The sequence below is a fragment of the Lactuca virosa genome, chromosome 4 (genome assembly GCF_052849685.1).
Source record: "Lactuca virosa cultivar CGN04683 chromosome 4, Lactuca_virosa_CGN04683_v6, whole genome shotgun sequence".
Lineage (NCBI taxonomy): Eukaryota > Viridiplantae > Streptophyta > Magnoliopsida > Asterales > Asteraceae > Lactuca > Lactuca virosa.
In genome coordinates, this window is record NC_136429.1 from 135,470,569 (window position 1) to 135,492,923 (window position 22,355).

The window sequence follows — 22,355 nt, forward strand, 5'->3', positions numbered from 1 at the left end:
ATGGTTTAACATCCAAGTGTCATGGGCTACCCCTATAGTCTTTCATGAAATTGACATGGGCTACCCCCATGGTCTTTCATATAAATTACACGGGCTACCCCGTGGTCTTCCATGCAAGTATCACAAAGATAACTAGCATACTACACAATCGAGTGGGTCGGCATTGGTGCCTTCGACCCACAAATACAACGAGAAGACACACTTCGATCGGTAAATGAATAGATCTCACACACGAGCTATTGGTGCTAAGGTCACCCCGCTAATCTTATCAAAACCAATCCCTAATTAGCAATTAAGGTAAATACCCAACATAGAAAGTCCAAATATCAAGACTAAACCTTATTTGAGAAAAAGACCATTTTTCCTTCAAGTTCTCAACCCCTCATAGTTGACCAATAGTCAAATTGGTCAAAAAGTCCACGGTCAACCTTCTGTTGACTTATGCATGGCGTACCCATAGATCTATGCAGGGCGTTGATCTTTAACCAGAAAACGGGTGAAACACAAGCTACGCTGGGCGTAGCGCAGATTATGTCCCGCATACGACTCAGTTAAGCCATTCCAAGTTATAGCTCTTAATTCGTAAAGACCAACCATGTATTACTCAGATCTAGTCTTAATAAACGTCTTAAGTAATAAGTCAAAGACTTTGTGCTTTTGCATGGCTATATGGAACTCAAAATTAAACCCTAGTCCTATCACACTCACTAATGAACGAATACTCTAGCATGGTTGAATGAAGACAACCACGATCCCATTTTTATGACTTTTCAACCTCATAAATAACTAGAAATGACAACCACAAGGTCTGGAATAGCTCATATTCACAAGACTTCAGATTATGGGATAAAAGAACATGGAAACCAAGTAGTAAACAAGATCAAACTCAAAGAACCACCAAGTTGAAAGCTTTATACCTTATGGAGTTGGCAAATGAAATGAAAACTATGGATTTGGAAGCTTGAGCTTCACCAAGCTTCCAAGATGGACTTCTCCTTCTTCAAAATGCACCAAAAACACATAAAAGGCTCAAACAATACTCAATAGGATTATGGTTCGAGTTGAGTGTCAAGGAGGGTGGAGGCTGAAGATAAGAAGGGCCTAACGGGTTTAGAGTCCTTAAATAGGGCTCAAAACACCAAAAATTAGCATTTGCACCCTGCACAGTTATGCCCTACGTAACTTGGGTTACGCCGTGTGTAGGGTATAAAACCCACGTGCCTGATTAATGAACTCCACCCTACATAGTTCAATATCTATGCCCTGCTTAAACCCTTAATTCCCATAAATATAATTTTAAAAATCATAAGGAAATGTACCTGAGGAACAGGTGTTACATGGAAATTCATTCCTGTTAGAGTGGGTGTGTCTAGCGTATGGAAGAATATTGTGAGTACAGCATCTGATATTGCGACGCGTAACATCACTTTACATGATCTGTTTAAGAAGGATTTAAGTGATGGGAATTTTACTTTTTTTTTGTTTGAATGTTGGTATGGTGACGCGCCCCTAAAGACAAGTTTCCATCTATGTTTAAACTAGAGTCCAAAAAAGATTATTTTATTTTAGAGAGATGTTCCAAAACTGATGGGTTGTTGAATTGTACTTGGAGTTGGAATAGATCGCCAAGAACTGCAACTGAAAGGATGGAGCAGGTAGATTGTGTGAAATGCTTTTAAATTCGGCCCTCGGAAGCTTAGGTGACTCTTGGTGTTGGCTTGGGGAACCGTTAGGGTTATTCTCAGTGAGTTCGATTAGGGCAATTTGGGATTCAAAGTTTTGTACTCCGCTTACTTATTAACATTTCTGGAATAGTTCGGTTCCCATCAAACTTAATTGTTTTAGTTGGAGAGCGGTTCTAAATTTTTTTCCTTCCAAAACTGAGTTAGCAAAAAGGGGAAGCGGGTTGACATCAGTTACTTGCGAGGCTTGTAGGCTTTAGTATGAATCTTCCATTCACATTCTATTGCGATGTGCTTGGGTGAAAGAGATATGGACTCCGCTACAATCTTGATGCGATCTGGACTTTTCCCATATTTCTTTTCTGGAGGAGCTCCTATCCATCTCTCATGTTTATTGGCAATCCCCGACTCAAAAAGAGGTCACTCATGCGGTGATAATGTTTGTTCTATGGTCAATTTGGAGAGCTAGAAACGACATGATTTTCAACAATGTTCCCTTCCTCTCTGGTTCGAGTGATTGAAGATATAAAGGCGACTACATTTCTATACGTGAAAAATAGTGGTAAATGGATCTCCATAAATTGGGTTTCATGGTGTATTTTTCTATTTGTTGTCTCTTAAACCGACATGTAGTTTTTTTCGTTTTCTTCTGGCGTTTTGCTATTTGCTAGAGGTTTAATAAACTTTCGTTGTTCAAACAAAAAAAAAAGATTAGCCCAATATCTCACAGGATCATATCTAACTCTTAATATTTTCTAAACTATAGTCGAAGCAAATAAAATAATATAAAAAGTTTTAAACTGAACAACTTTGGGTGTTATGTCTTTGTGGAACTCCATTATCGTCATCTTGATCAATCCTTCTCCTTGGCCTTTTCATTGCCACTTGCAAAATAATTTCCTGTTTGCGCACATTTAAAGTTTCTAAATGGGTATTCCTAGGTCACAGTGAGTTCGTGTTGCACATACATGTCTATCACTTAAACAAAACAAATAATTTTATTATGTATTTTCAATAAATCATACAGTAAAACATATCACCAGATGACACAATTTAGGGGAACAATTAATTATCCAGAGAAATAACAAAAAGCTCGTTTCCCTTCCCCTTGGCACAACCCATTCATTGTACTCAAGTATTTTAAATATCCAAGGAAGTGTGTATAATTCTCAATTCTCATCCCCGCCGATCACATACATCCGTCATGTTCACGACTATTAAACACCCAACAGTTCCCACTAAATATGTCATCCCAAAAAATCACATAGTAGATAAACAAATACAAAATAACATTTGCACACTGTTATATCTTTCATAAAACATATCTTTGAAAAATAATTAAAAACTGCATATAAATTGCATGTTAAAGATTTATGTGTGAGCAACCACTGAACAAAAAAAAATTCACCTTGTAGGAGTTATGTCTTAACAATATCTTGTCACGCTACACGCACCCTACATTTTACCAAAGAGTAAATTACACGAATGGTCCCTATGGTTTAAGGTAATTTGCACGTTTGGTCCCTAACTTATTTTTTTAACTCGGAAGGTCCCTACTGTTTGTTTTTGTTACGCACTAGGTCCCTCTCTTACCTAAAAAGACTATTTTACTCTTGATTTATTTATTTATTTAAATAAACACACCCCAACCCTACTCTCTCACCTTACCTTACCCGTCCCACCATTTTTCTCTATTTAAATAATAGTCTTTTTAGGTAAGACAGGGACCAAGTGCGTAACAAAAAGAAACATTAGGGACCAAGCGCGTAACAAAAACAAACAGTCGGGACTTTACGAGTTAAAAAAATAAGTTAGGACCAAGCACGCAAATTACCCCAAACCATAGGGACCATTCATGTAATTTACTTTTTACCAAAAAGTTTTTCTAAGACCACAATCCTCGAAAAGTGGCATATGTATTTATTTTGGTCCAACCATCCACATGTCTCATTCAACGACTAATAATTATTAGTTTATGTTAATTATGATATCGTAATAACCCTACCAAAATATCCTTTAAATATTATAAAAATAATACTCTAAGTAATTAATAAAAACTCAAAGTAAAAAATGGTTTTAAGTATTGCCTAAAATTTCCAATAAAATATATTCAATCGGTTAAATACAAAATAAAGGGTTTAAAACTGAAATAGTAGTTTCTATAACTTTTAGAAAACAACATATTATAAAACTTCAGGGACCAAAATTATAATTTCAATATGTATACATACACTTAATCTTGAATAATTCATCATAGATTAAATTCAACATTTTTAATTCATCATTTATTATCTCTAAGGATTTTGATGGTACTCAACTTCATATTTGAAACCTTTAAATGATTTCACATTTATCTTTTATCATACAAATATAATTACAATGACTATATTTGGTAATAAAGTTGATGATGTATCTCGTATACAAATATGTTTAATAATCACATAGTTAACCCAATTACCCATCCTATTTTTCTTTATATTTATTTCTAAAGATCCTCGCTAGCATCGCATTTTTGTGTAATTTCATCGCTAAGGACTTCTCCTAATTATCATCGCATATATTGATCGCTTATGACTTCTCATAATGTCCATCGCCTATCATCGCATTGACAGAACTAGTTCGGGGGTTTCCTTTGCAGTACATTTCAGTAAAGTACATCGTATGAATACACGGTCCTTACATCCCCTGAAACTCGTAATTCATCACATACAGGTTGCGAAACTACCGGTGTTCCACTTGACTGTTTAGATTAGTGTGTGGTCGTCATCTATACGCTGGTAGATGACTACATCGCAAACATCGCAAGTATGATCAGGGCATCTCCTAATCATTTTTCATCTCTCATCTTTCATTTCTCATCACCCATCACTCCTCGATATATATATATATATATATATATATATATATATATATATATATATATATATATATATATATATATATATATATATATATATATATTTATACGAAAGTACTTATATAAAAATCGAGTAAAATCATATCATATAAGTTCATCCAACACATATTGCAGATAATAGGTGCACATAGCAGTTAATTATCTAAATACTTCATATCTATGTGTAAGATGAAAGTGACTACATCGCAAACATCCAACACTTGATAAAAGTGGATGCCTCGGAATTTGGGCAGAAGTTCGGCTTGGTACTTTAGCTTTTCTTCTGACGTTACCTAGTTTCACATTACTAAGTCTTAGTCTTATATTCCTGACGACTAATGATAGTCTCGATTCCTCACTAATATCAATGTCTACATCAAGATCTATCAAGTAAGGAACAACAAGGTATGATCATATTGGAGGCAGGGTCAGATTGATATACAAAGTATACTGTTTGGAAATCCCACTTTAAACACCTCACTAAATCCAGCCTACACATCATCCCCGTATGTAGATCAATCAGTACAATGACTTGGAATCACTGATAAATCTTAATTACAGGTTCATAATAATGACTATGACTATAATTAAAAGTTACACTTAAATAAAATAACTGTAGCTTAACTTAAAGAGCATTTAGAAAAAAATCGGGAATTATGCGAGCATAACTCTGATCTAGGAGCTTTTATTCACCGGCTATCTAACATCGTAGGGCTTCGCCGAACGAGTCGAGAACTAGAGAGTAAAAGGCATATAGATATGAAAGAGTTTTCAGAGAGATTTGGGGTGGAGGTTTGAAGAAATAGTGTCACACCCCCAAACCAGAACGACGGAAACGTTCGGGGGCGGAGGACGTCATGTACAGTATCATAACAATGCATAATAGTAAAACAAGTAACAACATCTTCCATTGCATTAATACTATAATTCAATACAACTGTGTTTTGTATAGTTTGAAAGACACCAAAATATGAATCAAAATAAAAGATGAGTCTTGAACGTGCTCCGTCTTCTCAAAACCTGGTCATCGGTATCTGTCTACTGGTGACCTGAGAATACAAGTTATTTTGAAAGAGTAGATCATCATTAAAGGTGGTGAGTTCATAAGTATTTTAGTGTCATTGTTTGTATAAGTTTGACGAAAGTGTTTGTAAATGTTTGATGTAAATGTTTGTAGGTGTTGTTGTAAATGTTTGTAAGTGTTTATTGTAAATGTTTGTATACTTCCTAGAAAATCCTATATTTTCTACTAAAGTAGTCTTCTACCAAGACCCAACTATTTTGTAAGTTTGTTCTTTTGTAAAAGTGAATGTTTTCCCAAGATTGACTATTATTACCAAAAAATAGTTTACATTACCATTTATGTGAGAAGATCACAATATAAATTTAATGGGAAAATGACGATGTACAGTAGTATTGTATATAAGTAACTACAGATGTACTAACTACCTTAAACCAGTTTGTTTAATTAAGGTAAAATGTGATGGGATTATAACCATACTTGATTTACTAGTAAAACACGACGATCAAAGACGTAGAAATGGTATGACATTCGTCAGCCGTAGACCTGCAGGTCCCACTGTAGCTAGCAGCAAGGTGTAGGATGGTCAATCCCGTATAGATCTATACACAAATTCACCCTCTCCCTCCAGGAGACTCTGGTTACAAAACGTGACACAGCAGTATATTGTCGTGACATGAAGTAGTGGCTCACATTAATGTTATAGTATTCTTGTATTTGTATTGTATGTTCTCTCTGTTCTAGTGTATAGTATGTTCTCTCTGTTCTAGTGTATAGTATGTTCTCTCTGTTCTAGTGTTTAGTATGTTTAAACTGACTCGTGTATGAACTGACTCTTGTATGTTTCATTGTTCTAGAAATAGTGAGTAGTGATCCTCTAAACTATACCTATTATAGTTTACTAGTAATGTTGTTTGAATGACTGATCATGTTTGTACACCTTTGCTACCCAAAGGTATTGAATTGAACGAAGAACTTTTATATATGTACACATATACATAATATATAACTAAGATTCAAACGACACTTAAACAAACAACTGATACCCTAAGTCCACAACCAAACAAGGAACAGGAAATAGATCGAGTTATCAGTCCTAAGCCCTTTCAATCCTATTTATATAACTATATCTATATACACATGATTTTGACAATATATAAGTTTAAAAGAGTTTAGCATATAAAAGAGTTTTAACCATTTGAATGGTTATTGATGACTTGATGTCAGTTTATAAGAGGTTTTGAAATAGTTTGTTTGATAACACAGTTTTGAAGAATAAGAAATCCACTTGGTTGATAGTTATTAATAACATGTGATTGATACAATAACTATAATGTTTTCTACTTGTATTCCCCCCCCCCCCCTCCCCCCATAAAAGCATTTCAAGTCATTTAAAAGATAAGTTAAGGGATATGAACTCACCTGTAGTGAGTGATTCGAATGTAAGATCGATATAGGAATCTAAGTGTCAGGTGAAGTCCCGAGCATAACAGATCCTATTAAGCATATAATGACACATATATGGATATAATTAGTGTATATAACAACTAATATTGATAGGGAACAACCTTAGGGACTAGAAAATACTTGGAATGAAGTGTTACAATCACATATTATTGCACTAAAGGAGTTCACAGCCAAACAGAGGGATGTTCACGACCTTAGGAGGGTTCACGGCCCATGAACACATGATGTGTTCACGGCCCAACCTTGATTCTATGAGGTGTTCACGACCATGGATGAAGTGATCACGACCAAACCTTGCATCTAAAAAGGGTTCACGGCCATGTCAAGATCCTATGAAGGGTTCACGGCCGTGAACTCTTGAAGATATTGCAATTTGGTGCTTGTTTCATGGATGAAATCAAGTGATTTAATGGACAACAAGCTTATGGAAGAGATACTTACTTTTTGGGAGCTTTGAGTACTGTTCACGGTTGAAGAAGCTGAGAGAGAATGAGGAGTGTTCACGGCTAGGGTTGAAGGATTTGAAAAAGTGTAGGAAATGAGCCAAGTTTGTTTATATAGGGGACTTGTTCACGGCCAGGAGTCTAGATGTGGCCGTGAACCCCTTTTGATGGAGTTTCTGGCTCAATTGCAACTCAAAGAACCCGAGCTAACACATCCTAACACACAAACCTTGAGTGTACTAGGCTTAAAACACTAAAACATACCCTTAACAATGCTAGAAAATAGCAAAAACGAGTCTGACTTTTGATTGAATTGAATGAATTTACAAGATAGGTGATGTGCATAAATTATACCTATCAGCTTTTAAATTTATAACCTAACTAACTTAACTAAATAATCACTTATAGGCAGTATACCTAGACAATTACATAATAGTTTGGGTAAATCGGATGTCGAACACAGGGAACAGAATTTTATTAAATAAATTAACTACTTCTAATTAAACCAAGAAACAACTCAAATAGGGGGTTTTTACTAATTTTACAAGATCAGAATAACTTAGAAAAACTACCAAATTACCAACTACGCAAGTAATTAAACACAAATTTACTTCAAGAATTAAAGAGTACTTCTGTTCTATTCCGATTTCACCTTCTCCTATGGTTGATTTCTATTGGACGGAATATATATATATATATATATATATATATATATATGTGTATATATATATATATATATATATATATATATTGATTTCCAATTTGTTATCTAGCTATTATAAGCAAACACCTAGACTTACCAATTTTAGGAATTACTATGCAATGATCATGCACAAGTTAAATATCAAATTGATAGTGAGCACAAGTTGGACTATGAATGATAGTATCTACTCTCCTATGATCAAGTTAAGCAACCAAGCACAAATTAAGATTAATTGTGCTCTCTAATATAGTTAAAGTTACTTGCTTTAATTGCTTTATCTAAGATTTTATTAATGCTAAATCTAATTATTTAATGATCATAAACAATTAGGGAACAAATTTATGAAATTAGAATGATCAACTATCACACAAAATCTGATTATTAAGAAATATAAACTATAACTAAAACATGCTAGGGTTTTAATTACCAAACACAAGTAAAATCAACATATATCCTCCAAATAACGAAATCAACACAATAGAATTAGGTTCATCTTTCCCAAACAGAAGTAAAACGGTTTTAGCCACTTATGGTAGTAGAAAAACATACAAAAGTCATGTAATAAAAACTAGACATGAGTATGATAAGCAAACCAAATTGAAACCCTTCTCGTGCGAATGTGAATGTAAATGTGTCGTATCAAAAAGAACCAAAGAACCCATCTTAGAAAAGTGTACTTGAACGTGGGCCACGAAGTGGGAAAACAATGTCATGTCGTGGTGTCTAGGTAAAAGTCATTATTATCGCGAAATTTGAGAATGCCACAACATGGGTATAAATCTGATGAAATACGATCGAGATACAAACAAATGACACAACGCGGTGATGATGGTCACGTCGTGGTGACTTCTCAGAACGCCAATTAAATCCAAAAGTATTCATCATTTCTTCTTAATGGCTTAGGATCATTCCCAAAGTCTTATTTCTGAAAAAATTCATTCAAAACTCTTCTTTTTTATCAAGTGGGAACCCCGCACTTATCCAAAAACATGGTCTTCAATTATAATTTTTAAGGAAAAATTGCACCCCTTTTGCATCCATTAAGCCCCTTCATTGTTTCGCTTACGTTCAATACTACAAAATAAAATAAAAGGAAAATTATAGAATCACATGATAATTTGGTTAAATTAAAATAAAAACTAGAAACAAAACTAAAACTAAAAGAAAGCAAAAAGGAAAAGAAAATACAAACTCCTAAAAATTGGGTTGCCTCTCGAGAAGTGCTTCTTTTTGGGGACACGTGAGCTTGACTCCTCCTACTCTACATTGTTGCAGTTGGAAGTGGGATCTCCCTTTTCTCCTTTTTCTCCTTTTTCTCTTGTATGCTTGAACATGTCGAATGTAAGCCTTTTTTTTTTATTTTCTTTCTTCTTTTCATTGGCGATTTCTTCATGCTTTCGTTTCACTCCCTTATTTTTCTTTTTCATCTTCTTACTCTTATTTTCTTCTTCATGATCCTCTTTATCTAACTCCATCTTTGTAATTGATAGCTCCTTTAATTCTTCAACCCTTTCTTCATTAGTTATTTCCTCTTCGCCATCAAAATCATCTTCTTCTTTATCACTTTATTCTTCCACTTGAAACTTGGGAGTAGTGAACGCCAATACGTTAAAAGTCATAGGAATTGAAGCTCTTGGTATTGAACATTTTATTTTCATGACTTGCGGTTTCTCCCAAACTTTCAACTCTTCTTCCATCAACTTTTCAATCTCCATAGGCTCATTAAGATTGTATTCGTCCACATCATTCATCTTAAACACTTCATCTTTTGGCATGTCCTTACTCACCCTTTGACTCATTTCAAAAGTGATTTCTTCATCCTCCACATGAAGTGTGAGCTTGGAGTCATGAATATCAACTAGGGCTCGTGCGGTACTCATGAGTGGTCTTCCCAAAATGATGGGAAGGTCTTCATCTTCCTTCATATCTGAAACCACAAAGTTGATTGGAAAAATAAATTTCCCAACTTTCATTGATAAATCTTCAATGATGCCTTGTTGGTTTGTGATTGAGTAATCTGCCATCCTAAGTGTCATCTTTGTGTTGTGGAGCCTTGGTAGAGTGAGCTTCTTGTAGAAAGAATATGGCATAAGGTTGATGATTGCCCTCGAATCGGCTAAAGCATTGATAGAAGTTGAATTGCCAAATTCACAAGGAAAATTTAGTTGGCCTGGGTCTCCCATCTTGATTGGCAACCCGTTGATGATTCCGGCTAAACATAGCTCATTCAAAACTAAAGTGGAAGAATTCTCCAACTCTTTTCTATTGGTAATCACATCTTTAGAAAACTTAGGAAGCTTGGCCATGGATTCGAGGAAAGGTGCGTTAATCGAGAGTAATAACACTTGCTCCATGAACTTCTTATGTTCCAGCTCCAGGTTATGCTTAATTGCTCAAGATGGGAATGGTAAAGGTTGGTTGGTATAAATTTAGAGGAGAAAATTTTGGATTCTCCAGTGACCACGTCGTGGCAGAGTCCCCGTAGCGTGGTGAATCATCAGAATGCGACTTACTTTTTCCAATTTTAGTTGCAGGCTTCTTTTCTTCCAAACACAAATTGGGCTTTGTATTGGTTGTAACATGGGTGATAATTGGCATTACATGGGGTTTTAATTTTGGGACGGGATTTCTATAAGGTAACCGCTCATTAACAAGTGTTTTTAATTGCCCAAGTTAAGTCTTTATGTTCTTGATGGAAGCTTGATGATTTCTCACATTAGCATCAGTAGCATCATGCCTTTTTTTATGAGGCTTCCATAAACCTATTAATTACGGACTCAAATCCATCTTCATCTCGGGTGGTGGTTGTTCTTTTTGGTAGAATCTGCGACTGGTTTATCGATATTTCTCGTCCTTTTGCTTCTTGTACTCGTCATATGGCAGCCATTCTTTTTTTGGCTTTTTCCAATATTCATTATACTTGTCACCACTAGAGTAAAACACTTGTGACTTCTTGTTCCCATTCTCATACAAATCGCAATCCTTTGTTAAATGTATTCCATGGTAATTTTCACTACCGATACGAATTGCATGGATAGATTGATCCATCTTCGTCATTCTCTGATCCATATTCTCTAATTTTGCCGAAACCGCAACTAAGTTTTTGCTCCCTCCATCTCCTTTACCCCTACTAACATCCTCTTGTAGGTTATTATACTCATGTGGGTGCTTTGTGAATTCCTCAATTAGCTCTTTTATGGTGGTTAGTTCCTTCTTGGTTATAGGTCCTTGAGAGTCTAGAAGTTGTCTTGTTGTAACATTCACCCACCATAGAAAGTGGACACTTATTGTTGGACATTTAGATCATGTTGAGGACAACTTCTAATAAAACCCTTGTATCTTTCCCACGCTTCATACAACGATTCTCCAACTTCTTGTTGAAAGTTAGATATCTTTTTCTTTAGATTTGAAATCTTTGACAGCTGGCTAAATTGCTCAATGAAAGCGTCACGAAGAGTGGCCCAAGTGGTAATGGATCTGCGCACAAGTAATTTCAACCAAACTTTAGCTTCACTAGTAAAGGTTACCGGAAGCATCCTAATTAACACCCGACTCTCGTGGCACATTTGGAACATTGAAATAGTTTTCAATGTCCTTTACTTCATCAATATATTTGAATGCGTCCGCATACTCTTTCCTGGCAAAAGGTATGTCCTTGAGAACTAATAGAATAGGCTCTTTGAGTTCAAAACTTCTTTCAGTTGGAATCTCAGGTGGCATAAGCTCTGGCCCATTATCCTCATGTGTCCTCTTCTTGTAATCTCCCATAGTCATTCTTGTGATGTCTGTCATCTCCTCAACCTCTCTCTTTATCTCGTCCTCCGAACTTTCTTCAGTGGATGTTTCTGGCTCATATCCTACTTCCTTCTTGCTTAGAGTCTTTCCAAAAAGTTTGAATTTCTCAGATTGAAAAGTGTTGCTAGACTCACCGCCCTTCTTGCCCTTCTTCTTGTGGAAAGCTGATTCTGGATTTTTCAATGGTGGAATTATTGGAGTGTTTGGTCCTCGGGTCATAAATCACTGAAACAAAAACAAAATAAAACAAAACACGTAAAACGAATAAAAACTACTAAACTAAAAATCAACTGAAACGTAACCGCGACGTGGCAAAGATAACCACGATGTGTTGCAACTCAGAGAGAAAAATAATTCCAGAAAGATAACTTTTTGCGGTTTTTACCCCACAAAAAGGATCGAATAACTAAAAGCAATTAATCAATAAATCAAATAAGTCGTTCCCCGGTAACGACGCCAAAAACTTGATGTGCATAAAATACCTATCAAACTTTAAATTTATAATCTAACTAACTTAACTAAATATGCACTTATAGGCAGTGTACCTAGATGACTATAGAATAGTTTGGGTAAGTCGGGTGTCGAACACAGGGAACGGAATTTTATTAAATAAATTAACTACTTCTAATTAAACTAAGAAACAACTAAAATAGGGGGTCTTTACTGATCTACAAGATCATAATAACTTAGACAAACTACCAACTTACCAACTAAGCAAGTAATTAAACACGAATTTACTTCAATAATTAAAGAGTATTTTTGTTCGGTTTCAATTTCACCTTCTCCTATGGTTGATTTAAATTTGATGGAATATATATATATATGTATATATATATATATATATATATATATATATATATATATATATATATATATATATATATATATATTGATTACCAATTTGTTTTCTAGCTATTATGATCAAGCACCTAGAATTACCAATTTTATGAATTACTATGCAATGATCATGACTCAAGTTAAACATCAAATTGATTGTGAGCACAAGTTGGATTATAACTGATAGTAGCTACTCTCCTATGATCAAGTTAAGCAACCAAGCGCAAATTAAGATTAAGTATGCTCTCTAACACAGTTAAAGTTACTCGTTTAATTATTTTATCTAAGATGTGATTAATCCTAACATAAACAATTAGGGAACAAATTCATGCAATTAGAATGGTCAACTATCACACAAAATCTGATTATTAAGCAATGTAAACTAGAACTAAAACATGTTAGAGTTTTAATTACCAAACACAAGTAAAATCAGCATATATCATCCAAATAACGAAATCAACACAATAGAATTAGGTTAACATAAGTAAAACGGTTTTAGCCTCTCATGGTAGCAGAAAAACACACAAAAGTCATGTAATAAATACTAGACATGAGTATTATAAGCAAACCAAATTGATCTATGTGCAAATCTTCTAAATTTCTATTCTTTAGCTCCAATTGCTTCTCGATTTTCATCTGAATTTCCAGAGGTTTGTAGCCGAAACTCTCCTTAGAAAAACCGGTTGGATCCTCCCCATTCGACCTAATGATATGGATTTTATAGTTGCCAAAATCTGGTCACCACGACGTGGTCATCTATCTTCAATCATTCTCTTTCTTCTTTCCTGTTTTAGCTCATCCACTCCTGCTTCCAGCTTCCTCATTTGCTTCCTTTTTGTCCCAAACATGTTTTTACTACTACAAAACATATTTTCAAACATAATAAGCACCTCATGTACCATATTAATCATAAATTTAGCTAAAATTATTAGAAATATGCATGAATTATATGACTAAATATGCACATATCAATAGGTATTAACGATATCTTCAACTCTCGTTTAGATTGTTTTGGCTAAAAATCAACGGATCTAAAATTCAATTTTTGTGCTAACACAGCTGCGCTGAAACTTTGAAATATCATAACTTCATCTCACGAAGCCAGATTTAGGCGTTCTCTATATGCATGTTCTCGGTTTTACAATTCATATGACTCTCGCTTAGATTATTTATTCTAAAAAATCTTCTATCAAAATATATGTTTTATCGTCGCGACGAATAATTATCCTATTATTCTTTAATCGTCTAGCCCTATCTTGCGGGCGTTACAATTATCTCCCCATTAGGATGATTACATCCTGGATTGTAGGATCCCAATGAAGATGACAAATGCGTAATTGAAGAATCAATGCATAATCGATAAGACCTGATCTAAAGTTTAAGCATAATTTGTATAGATATGGGAGAAAGTACAAAAAAATGTAGAAGCATGTGCTTGCTTACTACACTACTCTCTCTCTTTATCTCTCTCTGTCTCTCTCTCTCTCTCTCTCTCTAAAACTACACTATAAATATATACAATGGGAGCTCTCTCAAACCTATACATGAAAACTATACAAGTATATATAAGCATCTCTACCCAAAAACCCATATCACAAAGGGAAAGCCTAAGACATCATCCAATGAAGAGTTTTATATCCTAACTTCTCCCCTTCAAAGCTTGAAATCGATGACCCGACTTCAATATCCAAAAAGAGCAACTTTACGAACAATACCCCAAGTGTGACAAATGTAGAAGCAATCAACAAATCTTCAAGTCTTTAATGATCTTCTAATCTGGGTTCTAGAATGTGAGACAATACAATCCAAAGTAACAAGAACCAAGAGGCAATGTTATGGTCCATGAGTATGCAAAACCCATGGCAAACTACCCATCCTTGAGCTTAAAAGCACACCCTAAACATTGTCCCAAAATTTCAACCATTCACATATAATGGCTCAGACTATCGTATATGACTATGGAACCAAAGTCGAATTCCAAACTTTTGATCATTCACACTTAGATTCAACATTCAACTATTGAATGCATCAATACACTTTGACTCCAAAATCATAGTGTGAATACTTCATTAAACCTTCCAAAAAATTCGACCATTCGATATCAGCTCATTATCAGTTCTTCCAATCAACCATTCGACCACTTGCTCTCAGTCCTTAGACTTTCGCTTTTCTTCTTCCATCTATGGATCCAAATGTGAATGCAGCAACATCAATCAAATGCAAATAAGCACTTTCCAATCAAAAATTAAAATTCGTTATTATCCTTCCCAATCATTCGAAAACAACCTTTCTATGTCGAAAATATGTTTTCATTCTCAAACATTAGCACAACTTCCCGACAATAATTTGTATTACCCTTTACAGTCAAAGTCCATCTATGACAATCCTTTTCAATGAAAATTTTCACTTCGACCTTTCAATAACGAATCAACTTCCTCGTTATCAGTTTCTCATTGCATTCTCAATGAACAGCCAACATCGAAATTCCTCAAAGCTTTGTTCCAATGATCTTTATTCGAATATTCAACTTCCATTTTATCATAGAACTTTTGTTCACTAAATCACCCATGAAAATACGAATTTGACTTTTCTAAATTTGTCTTTGACTTCATCCATTAACACATCATCAGTTCATATCATCACCAAGAACTTAGAAACCATCGGACCAGAATTTCAATTAAGAACTTATGTATCATCAACATAAATAACTTCAATGAGAATGAACAAGATCATAACTGCCTTTAATCATGAGAAAATCAATTCAACATTAACAATTCAAATCGGATTCATCCGAAAGTTTGGAAATTTCGTTTTCGTAACCAAGAACAAAAGATCAATCACATGAACATAAATGTGAAAATTGAATGAGCAAGAGGTTCAAATTTATGATAATAATGAATTTATGAATAAAAAACCAAATGCATTGCAAGATTCAGTGAAAGAGACGTGAAGCACGAATTTAAGCTGATGCCGTGAAGAAAAATGATTAATCAACGATTGATAAAATCATGAATATCGAATAGAAGAAACAAATACGAGCGGCACATCTTTATTGAATTTTTATTGGAGTTGTGAACAACAGGATGCGATGATGAAAATATTCACAAACAGAATCGAGTTTAATTAAGAATTAAATCAAAATAAATTTAGGTGAAATATTGGATCAAAGTAATGTGATGAACAATAATAGATCAGAATTTGGATTGGGCTTTGATTAAACATGAACATTAATATATCACCAAATTTTAGGTTGGATCAAATCGAACTCAATGAACAATAATCAAGATTAACAAATGGAATGATTTTGAATGTATAAAATTAATCAACATGAATTTTAATTCAATTTCGAACAAGATCAATGAAAGAAACGAATTGGATCAACAAATTTGGAATTAAAAAGCAAATAGATCTAATGGAGAGACTCACCAAAAAATTTGAATCTTGAAGTCGATTACACACGAAAATATATCCATCTAGGATCGTTGTTCTTCAAAAATGTAGAAATATTTCCATCTAGGATCGTTGATCTTCAAAGATGACAAATGTGAAATTGAAGAATCAACGCATAATCGATAAGACCCGATCTAAATTTTAAGAACAATTTGTATAGAGATGGGAGAAAGTATAAAAAATGTAGAAACATGTGCTTGCTTACTATACTACTACTACTCTCTCTCTCTTTCTCTCTCTCTCTCTCTCTCTATATATATATATATATATATATATATATATATATATATATATATATATATATATATATATATATATATATATATATACTACAATGGGAGATCTCTCAAACCTATACATGAAAACTATACAAGTATATATAAGCAAGCTCTACCTAAAAACCTATATCACAAAGGGAAAGCCTAAGACATCATCTGATGAAGAGATTTGCACCCTATCCGGAATCATCAACAAAACATGGCTTGTACAATGACTTCGCATGTTACCCTTTCATTATAGGTAATAATCATAATTCTTATGTTCTGTCAAATGAGTTTCTAACTCTTGGATTTATCGACTGCTGGCAGTGCTCAACCTTGCACCCGCTCTCCATTCTATATTGTATATGTATTTGAGACTCTTTCTCCTTTAGTTTATGATAAGGTCTTTACTTTGACTACCATAACAAATCGAACACTTATGCTCTAATGATCTTCCATCGCATGATGCAGTGGCTATACTCCTGTCTCTTTGAGTCAGACTCCAGAATGGAAGATACCTTCCTTCATGTTCTAATGTGATATAATCACATTCTAGCATGTAGCACTTCTAGCTACAGGCTACTTAATTATAATGATGATCATGATACTTCTATTGATCGCTTCAAATATTTTTTCTTTCAGCCTAAAGTCAGACGTTACCTCGAACTTACTTCGTTGATTAGTTGGACTCGATTCAATATGACCACTAAGGTCGGAATTAATATTTATCCTCATAGTCATTACCGACACAAAGGTAATGATGGAAATAAACAAAATAACTTAACTTCTTAGAGACTTAACAACCTTGTGACTTTCCCTGATCCAAGTGCAAGTCATGTGCTTCGAGTAGTATAGGCCTCTACTACCTTTCACACGTACTCATACTCATCCCAAGAATTTCCTCGTAGTCATCTAAGTCACCACATAAGAAAATCATATAGCAACTTAACACATCTGGTGCGTAACATAACCAAGGATTATATTACTTCTTGAAAATGATTACATTGTTATTCGAGTTCATCATACATTATGCCTTTTACATTAGGCTACATCCTACAATACTATTTACATGAGATGACTACTTTATATCTTTGACATCTTGGATAAGCAACTTCCCTCTATTGGCTTCCTGAAGCTATATTTGCTTCCTCTTTATTGTCTTGACAATCATTTGAGATGCTTGTGAGGTTTCTTTCTTTGGGAAGTTATTCCAAAAATGTCCCATTTCTCCACTCTTGTAACATATGCTTTGGGTACAGTTGCTAGAGTAGTGACCAATATTTCCACAGTCGAAGCAGGTCACCTCTTCTTTCCATTGTCTGTGATGTTTCCTTCTGCATTTTCCACAGCATTTTTAATCGTTGTGGTTCCTAGGTTTCTTTTTTGTTGGGGCTAGGTTTAGGAAACCTCCTCTTATTGTTGGATTCTGAGGACCTTCATTAATCATATTCTCCCTGACTTCAGCTTGGGTGGTGGTTCTTCCTTTGATCATATCTTCAAGAGATTTAGCAATTCGGATGGTTATTGCCAGAGTGTTAGCTAATTTCACTATTGGACTGAAATCTATTGCTAGCCCATTAGCAAATTTTTATACAATGGAGGATTCAGTAAAAATTACGTCAGAAACTAACTTCATTTTGTCAAAAAAGATTGCAACGTACTCACTGACGCTCATGTCTCCTTGCTTCAGATTCTGGAATTTCTTGCTTAGTTATGTGGGTCTCCTCCTGAGCACTATTGCCTTTTTAAATTTACAAGGAAGTCTTCCGATGACATCTTCCATGCTACTCCTTTTAGCATAATGATGACCAATCGTTTCCACCAGTTTAATACACCAGTCTGTAGTTGGCTGGCAGCGAAGATTGTTTTTCATCTGTCGCTACAGTCGTAGCTTTCGAATGTCATCTCCATTTCATAAATCCAATCCATCACTGCGACTGGGGTTGGCCTTTCGGAAGGGCTTGGTGGTTGGAATGCGATGAAGTCTCCATACTTGCATCCATATATATCAACCTCTTTTTTGGTATTGTCCTTCCTACTCATTCGTGGTTCAGTTTGTGTAACAGCTCTACTATATTTTCCTTCTTATGATTGTTCCTTATTTAACTCAAATTGCACAATTGGTGCAGTAAGTTCATCATTATTCTCTCGAAGTAGTCATCTTGTCTCTTCCATTTGCCAATCTAGCGTGGTTTGCATCACTGACTGGACTTATGCCATTATGATAGGTTCAGGTGCAGGTGCAACGACCGGTGCATGACCCATCGCATGATTAGGCTCAGGTTGTCGACTTCCATTGATATTTCCTTGTCCACTACGAGTCTTCACCATGACGTTCTATACACCAAAACAATCGTTTAGGGTACCAAAATCACGAGTATATTATGTTAGAGAAAATTTTAGTTATATTTTTAGAGGTCTAATCCTTCTTATCGCTCCAAAAATTGATATGCCATTTTAAATACCGAAATTAAACGTTTCGAAGCCTGAACACATTAAATTTCATAATTCTAGGCAATGGTTGGCAATAGACCTTTCATCTATTCAAGTATTAGTAATATAGGCAGGCAACCTAACGCATACTACAAATCATGTAAGGTCCTTGATGGAAGGATCTTCACCAATGATCAATCAAACATAAGAAAATGAAGAAGGAATGGAGTAGAAGATGAATGAAACTGAGCTTGCATACGATTAATCACTTGAAACCGTCTGATACAACTCAAGGACCGAAAACTAGCAAATTACAACTCTCTAGATCTGACAGCCTGACAACCTATATATACCCACAAGGACCGAAAACAGTTTTCTGTCAGTAGACCGAAAACTGGTTTTCGGTCACACCTTAACCGAGAACTTGCCTAGACCGAAAACGGCAAACATACACAAAAGACTCCAAAATACAAAGACAAATGCCCTAACTCATCTATGCATTTGATGCCTAGCTCAAACCATATATATTGGCCCTTCAATCTCCCCCTTGGTTTGGGGCTAGCATAATTCAGTCTTTGTCAACCACCAGCACATCTGACTTTCCCATAGCTCCATTCCACATCTCCTTTTGAATGATATCAGCAACCATGGCAGTGTACTCCTTAGCAGCAGACTCAAAAAGATCTTCAGCCACCTTGATCTGATGATGAGAAAGCTCATGTATATCCCACCTTCCAAATTGGAGCAGATCCCTCTTGTCATATAGACGAATACATCAATGTTCAAGTTTGATGACAGCGGAAGCTGTGGTTTCATCAAACACCCAGTATTGCATGGATTTTAGAGATCCATCTAGATGGTTCTGAAGGATAGGAATCTGCTTTACTTGAGTAGTAGCGGGCCACATCACAGACCTAAGTGGCTGATTGGTTTTGGGATCAATGACACTCGGGTATACCTTGATGATAGACTCTGCAGTCTTCATTGAGGGAAAGCCCTTTGCCACTTGACCTTCCAAAAACAACTTGAACTGTGTCGCCTTGGGATCATTAGATGGATTTGAAAAAGGAGCCTTAGACAACTCCGCAAGATCAACCCTGGTCCAAGAGTGGAAGTCATGAGCATCTTTATACAATTCGGTATTTCCACTCTTCCCTCTCACGATCCACATGTTCAGAGTGTCGTGGAATCCCCATGAAATGATCCCAGACCTGTCACCAGCGATTTTCTCCAAGATCCGTAAAGGTGATGTTTGGTTGATCCCCGGGAGCATTCTGATCAGAGCTCCTCTTGAATAAAAAATGACCCTTCTCGGTAGACTTGGCTAGTTTAGCACGTTTTAATGCCACGACATTTGGAGCCTGTGCTGGTTCTTTGTCAAAACGACCGACAACGGTGGTTGTTCTTGTAGGAGTTGGAACTATGGGAGCGTCTTGATTTGGAAGATAGACCCTTGGCTCATCGACATATGATTTGAATTTGTCACCAAATTCTTCTTCCAGCTTCTTCTTTAAATCATAATAGCTGGCGGTCAACAAACCAAAATGCATCTGAAGATCAGTAATCTACTTCGTCTTCATAGCTTTATCTTCAAGGAGATCAGCAACTTGAATATTGAGCTTGGTGTTCTCAGTTTCAAGGTCTGCAACCTTGATATCAAGCTCGATATTTTTCTGGTTCAGCACACTAATCTCCTTTCTCAACTCAGGCATTGAGGCATCATCATCTTCAGATATACCTTCCTCAAAGGATATATCTTTTCCACGTGAGGAGTGTATTGGACTTAAACTCTGAGCCAAATTCATGGCTAGCCTCTCTGAGGCAGCATCATGAAAAGGCCTAGGAGGAGGAGTCTTTGTGGTTTGAGTTGGGTCCGGAAAAACTACTCCCACCCTTGGATCAATTCTGCGTCTTTTCATCGGGGGCTGGGAGGTCATGACTGTCTGGGTATCACTTGTAATTGGCTCGGATGTAGGAACCACATTATCAAGGGGAGGAATCCCTGATGATGTGTCCTTATGAGTTAAAGAATTAGCCACATGAACGGTAACTGGAGGCTCAACTTCTTGATCGTCAGCTTTCTCCCTTATCTCCGGTGTTTGATTGGCACCATCATCGATATTGTTGAGGAAATCATCGAGGTTTTCATTTGAAAAAGGGTGCTCAAGTCCAGTAAACTGCATCGAAAAATCATCTTCGTCGTAGCCGGACAAATCAAGATTCTCATACTCATCCTCTTCTCCTCCTTCAGTCTCAGTGAATTCTTCTGTAGTTCCCTCACTGAAGTCACTCTGAACCGCCACGTTTGTGAGATCATGCTCTGAAGCAACAATGGCAGTTGGAACAACAGTTTCAATCTCATTTTCTGACGTATCGATAACATCGTCATTCACATTTGCATGTTCTGACGATGCTTGATCAGTTGACATTTGTTCAGACGATCCATGGGATTCTGAAGAGTCTGACAGCTTAGCAAACTTTCCAAATTTCACGAGAGGGTACTTCCCTTGGAACATTATTTTCCCCTTTCGGTTCTGCTTGATTAGGCTCACAGTGTTTGGTCTGAAAGCTTTCAAGTCAAGTGTTTCTCCTGTCTTGACCAGATCGGGAAATAGGCTGTTGATGAAGATTTGAATAAATCTTGGATAGAGCAGGAATTGATCCTTCGACTTCTTGTTAGCATTAGAAACCATTTCCTCCAAGATAAACCTTGAGAAGTTGAAGTCAATCCCGGCAGCCAATGCAACGATCGCCTGAGTATTTCTCGAGGATATTTCGTCTGAACCACCCTTTCTCCCAGATACACAGTTGACAAAAATGTGGGCTAGAAACCTCCAGTAAGGAGGTAACAGCTTCTTCAGGGTGGGTGGAAAGTCTCCTTCGTATCCCATCTTCTCGAGATACTCATCAACCAATCTCAGATCTATATCAGTCGTGAAGGTAGCTTTGTCATCAATCTTCAAGATATCTCTGATGAATTGCTCAGAGATAACAACTTTGCGACCCCTGACAGAAGCTTCAATTGTCGTTGATCCATTATCTCCATTCTTAACATTTGCAGATCTCTAAAATTCGTTGATCAGGTTCAGATAAATGACTGGATTCCAGGTTAGTGTAGTGAAGATGCAGCATTCCCTTAGCCCGTGCATCATTGATTTGAATTCATTGTGTGCTACTGGAGGATCATCAAGAAGAATAGACACATTGTGACTTTCAGCAACTTTGAGACTTGCCATTTTATCTGCACAAAACAAGCCAGGTGAGAAAACATTTGATTAAAACAAATTAAAATTATTTTCTCAATTATATCAATTAATTTTGGCCATTTTAATTGAATTTTATTAGTCAAACATGGGTTCTCGGTCAAG

The 22,355-nt window shown here is 35.8% G+C and overlaps 1 protein-coding gene and 1 non-coding gene across 2 annotated transcripts; one reads left to right on the forward strand and one right to left on the reverse strand.

Moving 5' to 3' along the window:
- Positions 1 to 9,777: 9,777 nt before the first annotated feature.
- Positions 9,778 to 10,518, reverse strand: LOC145105082 (uncharacterized). The gene has a single exon (XM_079042221.1). It carries the CDS (start codon positions 10,516 to 10,518, stop codon positions 9,778 to 9,780), a length of 741 nt encoding a protein of 246 aa, XP_078898347.1.
- Positions 10,519 to 11,512: 994 nt separating this feature from the next.
- LOC145110100 (small nucleolar RNA R71) lies at positions 11,513 to 11,619 on the forward strand. Its single transcript, XR_013709482.1, has one exon. It is a non-coding gene; the product is annotated as a small nucleolar RNA R71 (small nucleolar RNA).
- Positions 11,620 to 22,355: the final 10,736 nt, after the last annotated feature.

Bases quoted from the DNA above. Each gene is read 5' to 3' on its own strand.
- LOC145105082 (XM_079042221.1), bottom strand. From the start codon at position 10,518: ATGGCCAAGCTTCCTAAGTTTTCTAAAGATGTGATTACCAATAGAAAA.